This window comes from Morus notabilis, unplaced genomic scaffold, assembly GCF_000414095.1.
Source record: "Morus notabilis unplaced genomic scaffold, ASM41409v2 Scaffold184, whole genome shotgun sequence".
Lineage (NCBI taxonomy): Eukaryota > Viridiplantae > Streptophyta > Magnoliopsida > Rosales > Moraceae > Morus > Morus notabilis.
The window spans coordinates 1,487,984-1,507,131 of NW_010387636.1; the positions used below are offsets into that span (position 1 = coordinate 1,487,984).

The 19,148-nt window shown below is 39.6% G+C and overlaps 2 protein-coding genes across 2 annotated transcripts; both read left to right on the top strand.

Moving 5' to 3' along the window:
- Positions 1-952: 952 nt before the first annotated feature.
- On the top strand, positions 953-3,665 carry LOC21409470 (SCARECROW-LIKE protein 7). The gene is made up of 2 exons (XM_010115191.2): positions 953-1,147; positions 1,252-3,665. The coding sequence occupies exon 2, from the start codon at positions 1,279-1,281 to the stop codon at positions 3,124-3,126; it is 1,848 nt and encodes a 615-aa protein (XP_010113493.1). The 5' UTR covers positions 953-1,147; positions 1,252-1,278; the 3' UTR covers positions 3,127-3,665.
- Positions 3,666-16,258: 12,593 nt separating this feature from the next.
- On the top strand, positions 16,259-17,735 carry LOC21409471. Its single transcript, XM_010115192.2, has 3 exons — positions 16,259-16,496; positions 16,627-16,763; positions 17,385-17,735. The coding sequence occupies exons 1-3, from the start codon at positions 16,303-16,305 to the stop codon at positions 17,456-17,458; spliced, it is 405 nt and encodes a 134-aa protein (XP_010113494.1). The 5' UTR covers positions 16,259-16,302; the 3' UTR covers positions 17,459-17,735.
- Positions 17,736-19,148: the final 1,413 nt, after the last annotated feature.

A 19,148-nucleotide genomic window follows, 5' to 3' on the forward strand; every position in this document is an offset into this window, starting at 1 on the left:
AAAAAAAAAATACAATATACTTTTTGGTGAATTAAATGAGATAAATGCTAAATTTACCTGATTGATGGCATAAATGTAAATATGACATCTTTTAAATGATTTTTTTTTAATTTCTTCTAAAATAGAATTGGCCAAGTAGGTGGCAATTCTAATTACATCTGGATGTAAATAATTAACTAAATTTAATTTAATTTTAGTAAAAAAAATATGAATAAAACTTTTGTAAAATATTACTTAAATTCAGATAATAAAATACATATTACTATATTAGTAGATAAATTGTGACACAAAATTTGAATACCACAACCCCTTAAAGCGATAAAATTACAACACAGCGAACACAATCCAACTTTACGACCTTTTTTATTACGGTGGGGGAGGTCACTGGTCAGTCCACTGGGATTTTTAGTACGTTGTAGCTGAAGCCAGCAGCGCAATCTGGAAATCAACTGAATGGACGGTGAGGATCCGCTTAGCTCCTACCAAAAAGATCGCGAGCGATGACGTCAAGGGCGACGGCGACATCGACGCGCCGTAAATCGACGTGTCATGACGACGAAAGGAAAGAGAGACGGATTCTGGGGCCCACTTCCCATGTCAAGGTCCCCGAACACAGCGGGAGGAAAAGTGGAACACGTGGACGTCCATGAGATGGTGTTGTCATATCGAGAACGCGGGCCCCACTGCTGTATGGGCGCCACGTCATGCATGCCGCAGCTACTATACAGAGAGAGAAAGAGAGAAATAAAGAAAGAAAGGAGGAGAGAGAGTGTTAATAGGATTGGTAGTAGCAGGGTGGTCGTACACTACTATATATTGTTCTCAGCATTTTGAGTTTTTTCTTTTATTTAATTAATATTTTTTCTTTCTTTCTTTCTTTTATATTTACTTTCCTCTTTGTTCTTTAAAATTTTGTTCTGAAGGGAGAAAGTGGGACCCTTTTGTTTCATTTTCCATGGACTTTAGTTATCAGCTCCTTTCTTTGTCCTCCTCTTCCTCAGTTCCGCGATTGAGCTTTTTCATCTTTAAATACCTTCACTTCTAAACGCCCCCTCCCTCTCCTCTCTCTCTCTCTCTCTCTCTCTCTCTCTTAAAATACCGCTTTAGCAGAGCAAGTTGTGCTCTAGTTACCTGGGCCTCAAGTTGTGTGGGTCTTCTCTCTCTCACTCTCCGTGTTTCTATTTTTCTCTCTCTTTCTCTTGATTATATCGTCTCTTAGCTGATTTTTGTTTTTGGGTAATGTGAGTGCAGAGTTTTCCGGCGAGATTTGGCCGGAGAATGGCATATATGTGCGCGGACAGTGGCAATCTAATGGCAATTGCTCAGCAAGTCATCAAGCAGAAACAACAGCAAGAGCAACAGCAGCAGCAGAACCACCAAAACCAGCAGCTCACCGGTCTCAGCCCTTTCTCTCTCAGCCCATGGGCCGCCGCCACAACAACCACCACTCACCACACCATGTCCAACACCCCCAATTTGGCATACGGCCTAACGGGCCCGGGCTTCCATGACCCATTTCAAGTCGCCGGCGGTTCCGATACCGGCGAACCGGGTTTTCAGTTCCCTCACTTGGAGCAGCACTCCGCTGGGTTTAGATTCTCCGATTTCTGCGCCGGTCCGGGCGGCGAGTTCGACTCGGACGAGTGGATGGACAGCATAATAGGCGGCGGTGACTCAACGGATAGTTCCAATCTACCATCCGGTTGCGACGCGTGGCAGAGCAATGCGGATTTCGTCCTCTACGGTTCCGATCCGTTCGCCACCGCTTGTCCCAGTCGACTCAGCGTCCCTTGCTCCTCGCCGTCCGATCTCAACCGAGTCCTGTTCGCTGAAAGCCAGAAAAGCCCTAATCCTCTTCAGCAACAGGTATCTCCATGGATCCCGCCGCCGGCTCCTCCGTCTCCGCCAATGGCGGCAAAGGACACTAAATCGGCGAATCCACCGCCTCCACACAAGAGCGACGCCATCGCCGGAGTCTCCACCAGCTCGCCGGAAATCGAGTCGGCTCCGCCTATTCTTAAAGCCCTAATCGACTGCGCTCGGCTCACTGAGTCCGAGCCGGACCGCGCCGTAAAACAGCTGATTCGACTCAGTGAATCGGTGTCGGAGCAAGGGGATCCGATTGAGAGAGTCACTTTCCACTTCACGGAGGCTTTGTACAACAGAGTCTCTCTTCAATCGGAGAAGAAAAGCTTGGCCGTGTACGACGGCGTTTCGGAGGACTTCACGCTTCCTTACAAGGCTCTGAACGACGCTTGTCCGTACTCCAAGTTCGCTCATTTGACGGCGAACCAGGCAATACTCGAAGCCACTGAAAGAGCGAGCAAGATCCACATAGTTGACTTCGGTATCGTCCAGGGAATCCAATGGGCCGCGCTTTTGCAGGCTCTGGCAACTCGGCCCACCGGAAAGCCCAACAAGATCAGGATCTCCGGCATACCTGCTCTTGCTCTGGGTAGATCTCCGGCGGCGTCGCTGTTCGCGACGGGGAATCGCCTCTGCGAGTTCGCGAAGCTTCTGGAACTGAACTTCGAGTTCGAACCGGTCCTGATTCCGATCGGCGAGCTCAACGAGTCGAGTTTCCGAGTCGAAGAAGACGAGGTCTTGGCCGTGAACTTCATGCTTCAACTCTACAATCTCCTCGACGAGACTCCGATCGCCGTACAGACTGCTCTCCGATTGGCCAAATCGCTGAACCCAAAGATCATAACCCTAGGAGAGTACGAGGCGAGCTTGAACGAGTTAGGGTTCATGAAGCGCTTCAAGAACGCGTTGAGATACTACACGGCCGTCTTCGAGTCTCTGGAGCCAAATCTGAGCAGAGACTCGCCGGAGAGGCTCCAAGTTGAGAGGCTTTTGTTCGGCCGGCGAATCTCCGGCGTCGTGGGACCGGAGGAACCGGGAATAAAGAGAGAACGAATGGAAGGTAGAGAGCGATGGAAGATTTTGATGGAGAATTCGGATTTTCAGCCAGTGGGTTTGAGCCATTACGCGGTGAGCCAAGCGAAGATCCTTTTGTGGAACTACAATTACAGTTCTTTGTATTCTCTGGTTGAATCAGCACCTGGTTTTCTGTCCTTGGCGTGGAACGATGTCCCTCTTTTGACCGTTTCATCATGGCGTTGATGATGATGGGGTTGTTTTCTTTTTTATCATCAATTGGTAAAAAGTTGGTTTTCGCCAGGTCTTTTATCTCTGGTTTGGGAACCATTGCAAGTATTACTACCTTATACGCCATTAATGGTCTTGTTTGGTGCTACTCCTTTGTGGAAGTTACAGTAATTATTGGTTTCGATCTAGCACCAATTTGAAGCACCGAATTAGCAAAGTCTTTTGAAGCTTTTTTGGAAGGGCCAGAAGTTGCTTTTGTTGGTTTTTCAGTTCATCTCTACTCTAGTTTTCCAACGTTATAATGGTCTCATATATCTTTTTATTCTGCCTTTTCTTTTTAATTAGGGTTTTTCTTACAGGGTTTGAATCTCGAATATGACTAATTGTAGAAAAAGTAATTGAAAATCGAAGGGGGAAGGAAGGCAATTTTCCCTTTGGTGTTTGTAATTTGATTCTGTATGTAAATTTGGGTTGATTGGTTTAGTTTTGATATGAATTTAGCTTTTACCCTTCTTATTAGATTGAAAAGATTAACCATGATAAATTATTTCAGAGATGACTTGTTAATGTATTTGTATTTTTGAAGTTTGGTTGTCAATCTTCTCTTCTTGTAGCCATATTTATGCTGCTTCACATATTGCAGTGGACCATGGCCTGTGTATCTGCTATTTTTCTGAAACCTTTAAAACATCAGAAATCAGAAAATTTTATGACTTGCAGCAATGGATATCTGACATGAGAATTGTGTCATTATCCCCCAGGTTCTGTTATTAGTATTCAATGGAGCCCAATTATCTAATCTATACAAAGCTGTGATTTCTGTAATGGGTTTTTGATGAAGACCTTTATTCAGAATTAGCTTAGCTGTTTTAAGTAAATCTGCCACACCAATATCCCTTTCACTTGCCATTCAAGTTTCTACATTAAAAAAAAAAGGTGTGTTTGCATTTGGTCTCGCAATCCATTTCCTCAAAACCTATTATTAAGAAAATGACTTGAAACACTTTTGAGCATAGCACTCCTTGCCAATTGTTCTACCTTTCCTAAATATAATTGGAATTCTCTACTCTTGATCATGGCTTTTAATGCATGTCCTTTTCGCTGTGCAATCGAAGCCTCTTTCCCATTTGCTCAAAACTTTAAAAGAAGCCACTCATACTCTCACGTCTCTCTCTTTCTCTATTCTTTGTTCAATGTCTCTTGCATAACAGAGATAACTTGGAAAGAAAAACCCGGCCTGTTTCCCAAGTCTGCATGAATCAATGGGCCATGGTTAATGACAAACGGAGGAGTGGTCTGCATAATGCTCTGCTTATGGTCGGACTGATTGTGACCAGTCGGGGTCATTGTGGAAGGAACGTTGCAAGCATTTTAGAAATTTGATTTCGACAGGCAAAGGGTCACATACCAAACTAAGAATGCACTTTGTGGGGTTTGGTATGTGTCTTCAAATCCCGCTTGTCTGTGCACAATAGCTACTTCCTCAATGGCAAAATGGGACCCGCTCCCCGCCCCTAGGGGCCGGTCTTACTCCCAGTTTTCGCTCTCACCAATTCTTCAAAATGAAAAATGATTGCAATAGAATTTGCGTCAAAGTGAATTGTTGACGGTAAAATTTCGTCAACAGGATCACGCCGGGTCACCCCTTGATATTCCGTAGGTTTACCGGTCTAATACTCGTTATATACTGAAAATAATGCTTGTCAAGTGTTTGAATAAGCTTTGTGGTGAAAATAATATGAGTGTAATGCTTGAATGAAAGGGCACACACGAAATTTATAGTGGTTCGCCCTGTTAATTTAGAGCTACATCTACTGTGTTTTTGCATATATCATTCTCTAATTACATGTAGAGTGAGGAAGAGAGATGGAGAATCCGAGAGAGAGATATCCCTTTCATTCGGGGCCTTCTATAGCCCAGAGATTACTTCTTTGGTGGTTTTTCTTGGTAGGCCCATCCACTTAAGTGGCCTACTAGCCTATGAACCCAGACCCATAGCCTGTCACCACATTTTTCATTGTTCACACATCCAATTTGTCCCCTATTGCGGCTATGCACATCCCCCTTTAATCCTTCACCGTCCATTAAATGGTGGTTTATAGGCTTGTAATTGATGCCTGCATTACTGACATTCTTCAAACCCAGACGTAACTCCTTTGTCCACCCAGGGGCCTTTCTGGAGATGTGGACCCATGTTTATACAGTCGGCTTCTTATGAGGCCTCTCCTCCTTGGAAGGATCGGCCGTCTGGAGGCCTCTCTTCCTTGGAAAGGTCGGCCGTTTGGAGGCCTCTCCTCATTAGAGGCGTCGGCCGTTCGGATGCCCCTTAGGGCTCTTGGCAGGTTTAAGAACCTTCTTCATGAAGGCCTCTCCTCATTGGAAGGGTCGGCCTCATGGAGGCCTCTCCTCCTTGGAGAGGTCGGCCTCGTGGAGGCCTCTCCTCCTTGAAGGCGTCGGCCGTTCGGATGCCCCTTGGGGTTCTTGGCAGGTTTAAGAACCTTCTTCATGGATGCCTCTCCTCCTTCGAGGCGTCGGCCGTTCGGATGCCACTTGCGGCACTTGGCAGGTTTAAGAACCTTCTTCATGGAGGCATCTCCTCTTTAGAGGGGTCAGCCATTCGGATGCCCCTTAGAGCTCTTGGCAGATTTAATAATCTTCTTCATGGAGGCCTCTCCTCCTTAGAGGGGTCGGCCTCATGGATGCCCCTTGGGACTCTTGACAGGTTTAAGAACCTTCTTCATGGAGGGCTCTCCTCCTTGGAGGTGTCGGCCTCATGGATGCCCCTTGGGGCTCTTGGCAGGTTTAAGAACCTTCTTCATGGAGGCCTTTCCTCCTTAGAGGGGTCGGCCTCATGGATGCCCTATGGGGCTCTTGGTAGGTTTAAGAACCTTCTTCATGGAGGCCTCTCCTCCCTTGAGGGGTCGGCCTCATGGATGCCCCTTGGGGCTCTTGGAAGGTTTAAGAACCTGCTTCTTGGAGGCCTCTCCTCCTTGGAGGGGTCGGCCGTCTGGAGGCCTCTCTTCCTTGGAAGGGTCGGCCGTCTTGAGGCCTCTCCTCCTTGGAAGGGTCATCCGTCCAGAGGCCTCTCCTCCTTTTAAGGGTCGGCCGTCTCTGACGTGGTGGCGCATATTTTGCCACCCAACATCTGCCCCCCAGGTCGAGGCTTTCTTTTGGACTGCCTCGAGCTAGGTTGGGATTTTGCTTTAGCGCCTCTTTTTGCCTGCCAATTTATTTCCTACTATAATGAATCTTTGGTTGAATCCTCCTTGGAGGAGTTGGCTATTCGGTTTTCATGTTGCCTTTGCTTTTTGGCTTTTAGAGGGTTCGATGTTGAGGCGGGCTGTTTGTCTCCGCTTCGCCATTTCTTTCCATCTTGTTTCCCTGGGGTCGACCCTTGCTCTGAGTTTTTATTCTTATTGGATCGGTGGTCATGGTCGTTGGCGTCAACCTCCTCGGCGTTAATGTATCCTTGCGTTTGCGCTAGGAATTCTTTGTAACTTGACGGGGGCTTCCGGTTTAACTTTCTTTTGAAGGAGGTAATCTTCTTCATGCTAGATAATGCCCCCATCAAGGCCTCCCGGTCGGTTATGTCTGTCGTGGCGGCGACAGCTTCTCCATTCCTCGCAAGCCATTCTTTTAATGACTCGATCGGCTTTTGGTATATTGTCGTCAAATTCTGTTTTGGAGGGACATATATTTTTCACTCCTATGAATTGAAGGGAGAAAGCCTCCTTTAACTTGTCCCAACTCGAGATAGAGTTTGGTTTTAGCGTTCGGAACCATCTCCTAGCAGAATCCGTTAAATGGTTTCGGAAGGCTCGACACATGATTTCCTCGGCATATCCATGTAGGAGCATGTGCCCTGTGTACATCTCCAGGTGATCGTTGGGATCCCCTCGGCCGTCATACGGTGGGATCGACGATGACCTGTATTTATCGGGGAGAGGTGGCACCATAATTTCCGCGGTAAATGGGTGGTCGTGCGTCCGGATAGGAGTGATGTCGACGTTCACCACCTCGGCCACTTATCCTATATTCTTCTTTTGGCCGGCGACATCGCCCGTGAGTTTTTGCTCCAGGCTGGTCATGCGCTCTATAATGGCTCGTGCCTCCTCCGTTGAGATTGCTGAGCCGGCTCCTCTTGGAGCTTCTGCCCTTTGTGCGTTTAGTCTGCCCCTTGCCTCTCCGCCCACTTGCACCGACCCCGAATCTCCAGGAAGGTTTCCATCTGGGTTCTAAGGTGGCGCTTCGGGGTTTTCCAGGCCTCTGGCTACTCAGTTTTCATGAGCCCGGCTCTGGCGTCTCTTTGACGACTGCCAGAGGATTGGGAAGGTCAAGGCCTCGGATCACCTCTAAGATTTTCACTATCCCCGATTCCTTCTAGGGCATCTTGACGGTCACCGAGATTCTAGTTTCCAGCCACGGTAGCTCCCAGTGGTCTCGGGACGTCTTCTAAAGGCAACATCAAGTTTCTTCCATCCAATCGCTCAACGACAGTCATCAACCCCCGCACCAGGTCAGTCAGAGTGGTGAGCTGGGCCTTCATCTGCAAGGGATCAGGTCGCAGCACGTTTAGGGGTGGAACTTCATTCCTAACCGAAGGTTGGTTTTCTTCAATCCCGTCATTCGTCGGATGTTTGGTGGTTTCCTCCATTCGGCTGCCTTGATTGATGGCAACATCTCTTTTTCTTGGAGGCATGGTTGCTGACTAGTTCTTTGTTGTCGGGGGTCAAACGTATGAACTAGAGATTCTAAGTTCGGTCCCCAGCGGAGTCGCCAATCGTTGACGGTGACATTTCGTCAACAGGATCATGCCGGGTCACCTCTTGGTATCCCGTAAGGTACCTAATACTGGTTATATACTGAAAATAATGCTTGCAAAGTGTTTGAATAAGCTTTGTGGCGAAAGTAATATGAGTGTAATGCTTGAATGAAATGGCACACACGAAATTTATAGTGGTTCACTCTGTTAATCAAGAGCTACATCCACTGTGTTTTTGCATATATCTTTTCCATTCTCTAATTACATATAGAGTGAGGAAGAGAGATGGAGAATCCAAGAGAGAGAGATATATCCCTTTCATTTGGGGCCTTACCTCGTTTATAGCCCAGAGATTACTTCATGGGTGGTTTTTCTTGGTAGGCCCATCCACTTGAGTGGCGTACTAGCCTATGAACCCAGACCCATAGCCTGTCACCACATTTTTCACTGTTCACTCATCCAATTTGTCCCCTATTGCGGCTATGCACATCCCCCTTTAATCATCCACTGTCCATTGAATGGTGGTTTATGGGCTTGTAATTAATGCATGCATTACTGACATTCTTCAAACCCAGACGTAACTCCTTTGTCCACTCAGGGGCCTTTCTGGAGATGTGGACCCATGTTTATACGGTCGGCTTCCTATGAGGCCTTTCCTCCTTGGAAGGGTCGGCCGTCTGGAGGCCTTTCCTCCTTAGAGACATCGACCATTCGGATGCCCCTTGAGGCTCTTGGCAGGTTTAAGAACCTTTTTCATGGAGGTCTCTCCTCTTTGGAGGGGTCGGCCTCATGGAGGCTTTTCCTCCTTGGAGGGGTTGGCCTCATGGAGGCCTATCCTCCTTGGAGGCGTCGGCCGTTCGAATGCCCCTAGGGGTTCTTGGCAGGTTTAAGAACCTTCTTCATGGAGGCCTCTCCTCCTTGAAGGGGTCGGCTTCATAGATGCCTCTCCTCCTTAAAGGCGTCGGCCGTTTGGATGCCCCTTGGGGCTCTTGGCAGGTTTAAGAATCTTCTTCATGGAGGCCTCTCCTCCTTGGAGGGATCCGCCTCATGGATGCCCCTTAGGGCTCTTGGCAGGGTTAAGAACCTTCTTCCTGGAGGCCTCTATTCCTTGGAGGCGTCGGCCTCTTGGATGCCCCTTGGGGCTCTTGGCAAGGTTAAAAACCTATTTCATGGATGCCTCTCCTCCTTAGAGAGGTCGGCCTCATGGATGCCCCTTAGGGCTCTTGGCAGGGTTAAGAACCTTCTTCCTGGAGGCCTCTATTCCTTGGAGGCGTCGGCCTCTTGGATGCCCCTTGGGGCTCTTGGCAAGTTTAAGAACCTTCTTCATGGAGGCCTTTCTTCCTTGGAGGGGTCGGCCTCATGGATGCCCCTTGGGGCTCTTGGCAGGTAAAAACCTTCTTCATGGAGGCCTCTCCTCCTTGGAGGGGTCGGCCTCATGGATGCCCCTTGGGGCTCTTGGCAAGTTTAAAAACCTATTTCATGGATGCCTCTCCTCCTTAGAGAGGTCGGCCTCATGGATGCCCCTTAGGGCTCTTGGCAGGTTTAAGAACCTTTCTTCCTTGGAGGGGTCGGCCTCATTGATGCCCCTTAGGGCTCTTGGCAGGTTTAAGAACCTTCTTCATAGAGCCCTCTCCTCCTTGGAGGAGTCGGACGTCTCTAGGCCTCTCCTCCTTAGAAGAGTCGGCCATCTGGAGGCCTCTCCTCCTTGGAGAGGTCGGCCTTATGGATGCCCCTTAGGGCTCTTGGCAGGGTTAAGAACCTGCTTCTTGGAGGCCTCTCCTCCTTGGAGGGGTCGGCCTCATGGATGCCCCTTGGGGCTCTTGGCAGGTTTAAGAACCTGCTTCTTGGAGGCCTCTCCTCCTTGGAGGAGTCGGCCGTCTCTAGGCCTCTCCTCCTTAGAAGAGTCGGCCGTCTGGAGGCCTCCCCTCCTTTTAAGGGTCAGCCATCTGGAGGCCTCTCCTTCTTGGAATGGTTGGCCGTCTGGAGGCCTCTACTCCTTGGAAGGATCGGCCGTCTAGAGGCCTCTCCTTCTTAGAAGGGTCGGCCATCTGGAGGCCTCTCCTCCTTTTAAGGGTCAGTCGTCTCTGACGTGGCAGCGCATATTTTTCCACACGACATGAATAATCTTATATGGATTGTTAGATTAGAAAATATACCAATAGCTTTGCCAGTTTTGCAGTTCACTTCAGCAGCTGCAGTTTTACATAAGTGTATAAAAAAATTAAAAAAATTAAAAAAATTAAAAAGAAAAAAAAACAACTCAGCATTTAAACAGACTATGCAAGTTTATAAGTAATATCACAGATAAGGCTCTATTTTCAACCGTTACATCAAATATCAAATTTTGATTTTATTGAGTAGTGCTAGAGACACTAATTCTAATCATAATTATTTTATATCAATTTACGTAATATAGAATTATCATCTTTTTATTGATAGATACAGTTACTATTAATATAAGAATGGCAACTCGTATACCACGTTAGTAAAAAAAATTGAGATTAGAGTTAGTGTTTCTAGCATTATTCTTATTGTTCATTTAATCGAATATAATGTTTAAGCAACATGGACTTAATGAGGATACTTTATTGTATAAAGGTCACTAGTGTTTGGTATAAGAATTCATGTCATGATTCGAATCATGGTTCGTAGTTCGTTATAGTATTTTTTTTTTATAAAAAATACACGTAAATTAAAAATAATTTTAAATCATGATTCTGAATCCGTATCCCAAATATCTATGCATTTTATCACTATTTTTTCCTTTTAATTTACTAAACAAAATAAAATCTATATTTTGGCCACATGTGGAAGAGGGATGACGAGTTCTATGTAGTGTCTTTTTCTTTCCCATCTCTAGTTAGCTCCCAATTGCACGTGTCCCACTGCAGGGCTTTGTTTTTACCTTCTTTTTCATCTTAAGGTAAAAAACTAGTAATAATTATAATAGTAATAAAACATCTCTTGCCCACTCTAGCTAAGCATTCATGGCCGATATTATGCGGTAAAACTTGCATCATTCCTCGCTAGAAAATCTAAAAAGGTCAGACAGCGATCTTACAAACTTACAGTAGTTTAAAGAACATTATTCATTAAAAAGAAGAAAAAAAAAATTGTACGTATTAAGATCACCCTGAAAAGGATGGCACAATGAAAAGCGAGCACCACTAGCCAGGAATGCTTACACAAACTAATGAATATTTGCTTTGATTTTGGAAAAATAAATAAATAAAAAATCCCATGCAGACAGATTTTTGCAAGTATCAATTAGCGAGTCTGGAACTGGCAAACTGGGGGGTCAAATCCAAAAGGAGTGAGTCAAGGAAAAAATATACAAGACGTTCAGTACACCATACAGAAGGCCATAAGATTTTTCCTTTTTCTTTCCTTCCTTTCTTGTTTTTCTTTATGGCGTGTACGGACGGTTCCGGTGAAATCATTTGACGTTCTGCTCCCCGAAAAATTAAAAAGAGAAAAAGGAAAAAAGGAGCCAAAAACAGAAGCTAGGCAGAGAAGAGTCGGTGTCCCGTGTCCGTATACAAAACAATTTAGCAGAAGAGGAGACGGTGCGTGTGAAATTGTTGACAATAACGTCACAGCCGTGCAATGTCTTTGCAGGAGGTTTTTGGCGTTTGGCCAGAATTATTATTATTATTTTTTTTTAGTTTTCTAGTAAAAAAAATTAAATTGCTAGAAATTTTTTATTTATTACCGATTAAATTTATATATTTATTTAGCATAATTTTTTTAATATTTTTACAATTTAAATTACGACTCAAATTTTATTGATGCAGTCTTTTTTTTATAAAAATTTAACATTAATTTTTATACTATAATATTTTTTTAAATGTATAAGTGGACGTTTAGTTTATAATTTTAGAATTATAATTTAAAATTATTCTCAGTTTATGTGTATTTTTTTATAAAAAAAAATACTATAACAAGTCACGAATTATGATTCAAACTATAACACGAATCCTTATACTAAACACTTAGAGCCCGTTTGGTTAGAGGATTCGTTCTCTAATTCGAATCATGGTTCATGATTCGTTGCAATATTTTTTCTCACAAAAAATACACATAAATTAAAAATAATTATAATCTCATAATTATAATTCATGAACTAAACGGGCTCTTAATTAAATTCTCAACTTAAATTATCAAAAAAGAAAATAACTCTTAAATTTAAGAGTTAAAAACTAACCATACCCGATAAGATTTTTTTTTCCCCCGCAAATCGAGTTTTGTGAGACCAAGACTGACGAGGTTTTTGACGGGATAGATCTGGTTCAGAAAGCCCGAGTAGACGGAAGGGGATTGATGACGTCATACAACAAGCTGCAACGGTCGGCTGGTCCCACCTTCTGGGGACATTGTTTATGTTTTGGTTAATAAAGTGACGTCTCATAATCATTACCAACTACGCTGATTGCGTTCGTAGAGGATAATGAATTCTAGTTCGCTTGCCGTGCCAATACAGCCACACTGCCATTGGGCTTGGTGGGTATAGTGACTACTCTGGGTCTAAACTAATATTTTGGGCTTGAACACGACCTAATAGATATCTATTGGGCTTTCCTGGAAAAGGCTACCATTAAAAAATAGTAGAAAAAGCTTGAGGAAGTATATAGGTCAACTTTTAGTTATAGAAATTAATAAGTCATAACTTATCAAGTTATGATTCATAATTAGATAAATTATAGATAAATTTGTTAATTTATGATTCATAGCCAGACAAGTTATGGACAAAAACCGTGATTTATGGATAATAACTTGTCAAGTTATGGTTCATAACCAGACAAGTTATAGACAAAAACAGTAATTTGGTCTATTTATTAACTTATGTAAACTATTGACCTATTAATTTTAATTCATCTCAAGTCTTACTCCTATTTCTCTCTTTCTCCCTTAAATTATCACATTTGAGTGTTTTTTTTATTGTTTCGGCGCTTTAAAAATTTTAAAAATATTACAAAAATATCAAAATTATAATATCATTAGAACAATGACTGTATTATTATACAGTACAAAATGTAACATCTTTATGATAATGATCATGTCATTTTTTGTTATATTTATAACTTTCTGAAAATTTTGTTAAATTTCAAATTAAGATATTAAATTTTACCATGTGGTGTAATTATCACTTATTTTTCCCTCTTAAAATCAGTTATAAAATTTCATTACCACCAGATAAAAAGGGTTTATTCTGAATAATTTTATCTCAATAATTATAAAATGACAGATTGATAATAATATTAAACCAGAGGCATATCTTAAATATGAAGTTTAAATGGGATCGACTTGCAGAATTATTTCTTACACTATTGTTACTCCCATTTTTTTAGGTCTTTATGAATGCCAAGAATGCCACTAGGATAAGGCATGCTAAAAATTATGTCACTTTAATAACAAGGGTTCGAAGTCTGCAACACAATAAGAACAGTAAAAGGTCAAATGTTTTATCAAAATTACCTCCATTGATACCAATGCATAGTCTACTAGATTATCACTGAGAATCTACTAGATGTATTCGAAAATAATAGTGACCATCGAGGACAGTCCGTGTTAGTCGCTGGATTAACATAATAGATTTGACATAAATAATTTACAAGATTATATAGTATTTTCAACACACAGTAATGGTCGTCTTAGCATCAACTGCAGGAGGTATCTACTAGATCAACATAGGTAATTTACTAAATTATGTGGCCTTTTTTTTTTATTAAACAACACGAGATTGAACCCGCAACCCCTCACTCAAACCTCACCCTACTCAACCCTCCAGTATCACTAGACCAAGAGATCTTAGATAATTATGTAGCCTTTTTAAAATACATTACTATTTATCTTCAGTGTTGCTCAGTAGATTATAAACAATAATTAACCAGATTAATCCAGAATCAACACATATCACGTGTTGACTTTGTTGATCGCAAGAGTAATTTACAAGATTACACCTTGAAATCTACCAAATTATGTCACGAACTCAACATAAAACACCTGTCTCGGGCATCATGTCAGCAATAGGAGTAATCTATTAGACTACTGCAAGTAATCCTCTAGATAACTCCAAGAATTAATAGAAGAGAAAAAAAAGTACATTAAAAGAAACCTAAAAATGTTAGAGACATAAACATATGTTAAAATATCAATTCTACAAAAAATAATAACATCTAAAAAAAGAAAATAGACAGACCACAATAGGATTAATTTTATAAATACCTCCCAAACTATATACTATTTTTTAAAATGTATCCTGATCTTTTAAAATAGTTAAAAACACCATCTTATCTATAAAAAAACAGATCAAAATGCCCCTGCGTCCACTTTTGTCTATAAAACTAACGTTTTTGCTGACGTGACACATTATTAATGGTACATAGTTTAGAGGGCATTTATAAAAATTAATCTAATATTTAATGGTGTGTCACGTCAGTTAAACCGCTAGTTTTATAAACGAAAGTAAATGGATGGTGCAACTTGATCTATTTTCTATAGATCATAAGATGTTTGAACGGTTTTGAAATATCAGGAAGACATTTTGAAAAAAATACATAATTCGAAAGCATTTATAAAATTGATCCACCACAATAATCAAAAGTAACAATAGTAATACATGTACCTAACAATGAAACACAAAATCTATTAACTATAATAGAAAAGAGAGAAAAGTGAGTGCATTTACTATTCATCTAAACACAAAAACACTATTCAAAATTTGGTTAAGTTATTTGTCTTTTTTTTTTTTTTTTTTTTTTTTTTTTTTTTTTTTTTTTTTACTTTTGTAACTTTTGTCCCGTAGTTTTTACCCTCTCCTTTTTTCCTAATCTTATTTTTCGTCTTTACCTTAAAATTTGTTTATTTCTTTAATTTATGACCCGTTTAGTTCACTGATTCGAGTTTTTAATTCGAGTTGAGATGTGACTTTATGTGAGAGCTTTTTACTGTAGCAAAAAAGTTAGATGTGACTGTTTCTGAGAACTTTTTACTGTAGCAAAACTCGAATTCTAAACTCGAATCGGTGAAGTGAACGGGGCCGTAGTTATTTCTTTTACTATTTTATATTTTTGTCCGGAAATTTTACTTTTATTCTTTTTGTTCTAAAACTTTTTTTATTTATTCATTTTGACCCTTTCTCTATTTTTCAATATTTATTATGTATGTAATTTAATTATTAGTGTGGCCAATATTGATAATATATTAATTATTACTATCCTTCTATCTTTTCTTTTTTCTTTCTCTTTTTTTCTGACGATTTATATAACTGTTATTTTAAATGAGTCACGCAAAGAGAGCGTTTTTAACTGGTCTTATATAAAATATGTGTTAACATGCTAGTTGACCTACCTCGGCCAACCCTTCATTGAGTTCCCAAGCTGGCATGGACATAACCCAAGATATAAGAAATTACTAGATCAAAGTATAATTTATACAATTGAGCTCATATGTCCCTATTTTTTATCTTATTTTGCGTCATATCATGATTTTTTAATTAACGTGACATGATATTTATCTTATTTAATGTAATAAAGACGATATTAATTATGTCGTTTCAATTTTTATGTTTTCATCATGTAATAACAGAATTGTCATCCCACTCTTTTATATTGGTGAGTGATCTTAGTGTTCTGGGTCTTTAGATCTCGGTTGGCTGATTTTATCAATCAACTGTTATGGTTTTATTAAACGAGATTTGTTGCACTCGATTATTAATGTGTCAACCAGTCTTCCCCATTAGAACTTGACACTCTCATTCATCATTATTGGTAGATTTAGTTTTTGTCTGTAGCTGAATACTCTTATATTTAAAGGTCATTTGCTACTATTTTAGAGTCTTTATAGACTTAATTATTAACTGAAATTTCCTCTTTTTTTAAAAAAAAAAGGAATTCTGCAATTATCGCACAGCTCTCGAGCCTCTTATAGTTTTGCAGGGCCGTTCAATTTATGCATTTAAATTAATAATTCTTAATTTTAATTTTAAAATTTAAATTTTTTATTAAAAAAAATATTGTAATAAAATTAAAATCATAAATTTAAATACATCAAATAAATGAGTCCTCATCCGACAGAAAATTATTAAATTATTAAAATAAAGCAAAATAAAAATAAAAAATAAAAAATAAAAAGAAAAGAAAGGAAGATAGCTCCCAAGTATAAAGTGGTGAGGGCAGATGTTAATCAGCTTTTCTGGAAAGGTTTCAATCATGACACGAAGGAACTAAAGGCAAAAGTTGTAACCCAAAAAAAAAGGACACGTTACTTGCAATTACTACGTGTCACAACCAAAAATCAGACCAACTTTTTTTGTGCTAATCAAATCGGACCAACTTAGAAATATCACTATATCAGCATCGATATATTGGCTCATTTACTTGCAAAATGGTTATAAATATTGAACTCCAGAAGATATAAGAAAGCGAAACATGATTCACACTCTCAGATCATCAGTTCGAAGTCATTCACCTTGTTTGATTTCACAGCCTCTGCCATTAAACTTTGGCCACAAAGCTTCCTTGGTCAGGTTCAAGCAAGTTACTACTGGCTCTTCTTCTAGGGAACCAGAAACGACACATAACATGGACAAGGGAAAGGAAGACAATCCTAATGAAAAAACTGGGTGAGTAATAATAATAAGATGTGCACTTTTTTTTTTTTTTGGGTTTTTAATTTTTTGATTTTGAAGCGATATTTTTTTGTGAGTTAATTCTGATTGGTTTTTTGAAATTGGATTTGGGGGGTACTATTAGAGACGTGATGTCCCATTCTTTTGGGGAAGGGTATGCGACGAGGTCCGATGAAGAAGGATTTGGAGGAATCTATGGAGGGAACCAGTCCGTTCCCAAGGATGAGAAGGATCGGTCATCTATTCATGAGAACCACCCTGGTATGGAAAAGGCTTTCCTTTTATCTAATACTATATGGCATGAGAAATTCTCTGAATATATATATATATATATATATATATATGTGGAGAAATTTGTATTATTATTTTTTTTTTAAAAGAAATTTGTATTATGGAAGACCATATTTGGCATCTGTTTTTAGACCCGCCTACTTCATATGAGCTTATATTTAAGAGCTTGTTTGGGAGAAGGGGTGGGGTGAGGGAATTTAGGGAAATGATTTTGAATTCATTGTTTTTTTTTAGGAGGAAGAAGAAAGAAATAATGAGAGATTATAAATTAAATCTTAATAACAATAACATTAAACATATACTCTTTCCTAAAGGAGTAATTAAAGGGTCGGTGTGGGTTTTCTCCTTTCTATTTTGTCATGTTATTTGCTTAATTATTTATTAAACCTTTCTACTTTCTTTCACCCTGTTGAATAAAGCCTGAAGTACGCTAAAAACACACACACACAGCCTAAAGTTTTCATTTGATGATTTGAATGAAGTTTTTTTTTTTTTTTTCTTTTCAATTTTTGATTAGATTCGTGTTCATTTTGTATGGCTCTAACTTGATGAAATTTCAATTTTGGGGCTTGAAAATTTGCTTTGTGAAAGAGTATGACAAGACGCAAGGCAGTGAAGTGAAGGAGAAGGAGAAAGCGCGATTCCAGACTAGCGCCCATGGTTAGTCCAAGCCATGGAAATAATCAGTTTTTTCCTCTTTTGTTCAGTCTTGCTTTGTTTTTCTGTTGTTATTTTCACCGTAGTTCACCCCTGTGCGTTTTAATATTTCACTTGAGGGGCCTAAGGAGGGCTTTCAATAAAGATTTCAGTTTGTGTGGGGTCTGGCTTCAGACCCGAGTTGATGAGGTATAACAAATTCATTAGCGTTTTTGGCACAATTATCCCAAATGTCGTGGTTTAGCAAATACCACACCTATTAAACTGGTTTAGCAAAGCAAGTCCTCCCGAATTTGTAAATTTATTGTAATGTCTCTAATGTGTCTCATTTAATTAGTTAAATTTGCTTAAAAGTTCTCTCTAAACTTGTAAATTGCATGAGTAATTATTTGCCAAATTTTTTAAAAAGTAAATGCGAGGTTGAGTTTTTTTTTTTTGGATCGACTTTTTCTTGTTCCATTATCCATTGAGACGCGGTTATTGATGTAAAAGTAGGTTGAGATTATCCCCTTTTTTTTTTTTTTTTTTTTTTTGGAAGTTTTGAAAAAAATATTGATATTGATCGGGGACTCCCGGTAATTAGATAACTCCATTTAAAAAAAGAAAGAAAAAAAAAAAGTTGATTTGCTGTCATTATTGTTTATCTGGTTCGCTGGTTCAAAAGTGGATGGTTGGAACATTTTTCATTTTTAACATCTTTAAGAGTCGTTTAGTTCGTTGATTCGAGTTTTTAATTCGAGTTGAGATGTGATTTTATGTGAGAGCTTTTTATTCTAGTAAAAAAGTTAGATGTGATTGTTTGTGAGAGTTTTTTACTGTAGCAAAATTCGAATTATAAACTCGAATCAGCGAAATAAACGGTTTACAACATGGTTTAAAAAAGGCAGTTTAAACATACATTTAGCAAAGCAAAAGGGTGAGAGGTTGTATTTGAGATTTTGACTTTCGAATTTGCATATCTAAATGTTGTTTTGGCAATCCCAATATTATCTTGGAATTGAACTAAATCTATGGTTTAAACCAACCCAAATCCACAAAACAAGGAAGGTCTTATCTCCAGGTTGAATTTCCCATCTTGTGAAGGAAACCAATAACTTTTTTTCCCGTATAATTAATCGAGCCTTTGTTTTTCAAGTTGAATTCTTCAATTAGCGAGTGGCTTTCTTTATCTTTCAAGTTTGAAGTCTCTCATCTTGTTAGAGAGAGGGAAAATGATAATTTTATATTTTCATCTTTATTTGTTGAGAAGTGTTATCTTTTTTTTGTAAGGGATGAAACAATTTTAGGCATATATTGAAACATTTTGAAAGTAAATTATTTTATTTTTAATAATAATAAATATGTACTTTTGAGTTTTAGCAAATGCATTCGGACTATTCTGAATCAAGAATTGATATCTTATTTTTATGTCTTCTTAACTGTCATTTCAATTAAAATTTGGCACCTCATGAATTGGTAAATTTTTGTATTAGGTTTTTATTCATATGATTAGATTGTTTAATTTAAATGACATGAGAGGTAGGAAAATGAGGACAACATATAGTCCTCGAGTATTCTGAAGTCCTTTCTTGAGTCATTTATTTTTAATTAATTAATTAGAAATTAAAAAATCTAAAATGTTAACAAAAATATTTCAGAAACATTTCTTTTGAAATTCATATTTCAGCAATATAAAAACTTTGAGGATCTTTTTTAATT

Excerpts from the sequence above, each read along its gene's own strand:
- LOC21409471 (XM_010115192.2), top strand. The coding sequence starts at position 16,303 with ATGATTCACACTCTCAGATCATCAGTTCGAAGTCATTCACCTTGTTTG. Across the intron at positions 16,497-16,626 it reads AATCCTAATGAAAAAACTGG|AGACGTGATGTCCCATTCTT; the intron begins GTGAGTAATAAT and ends GGGTACTATTAG. Across the intron at positions 16,764-17,384 it reads TATTCATGAGAACCACCCTG|AGTATGACAAGACGCAAGGC; the intron begins GTATGGAAAAGG and ends GCTTTGTGAAAG.
- LOC21409470 (XM_010115191.2), top strand. The coding sequence starts at position 1,279 with ATGGCATATATGTGCGCGGACAGTGGCAATCTAATGGCAATTGCTCAG.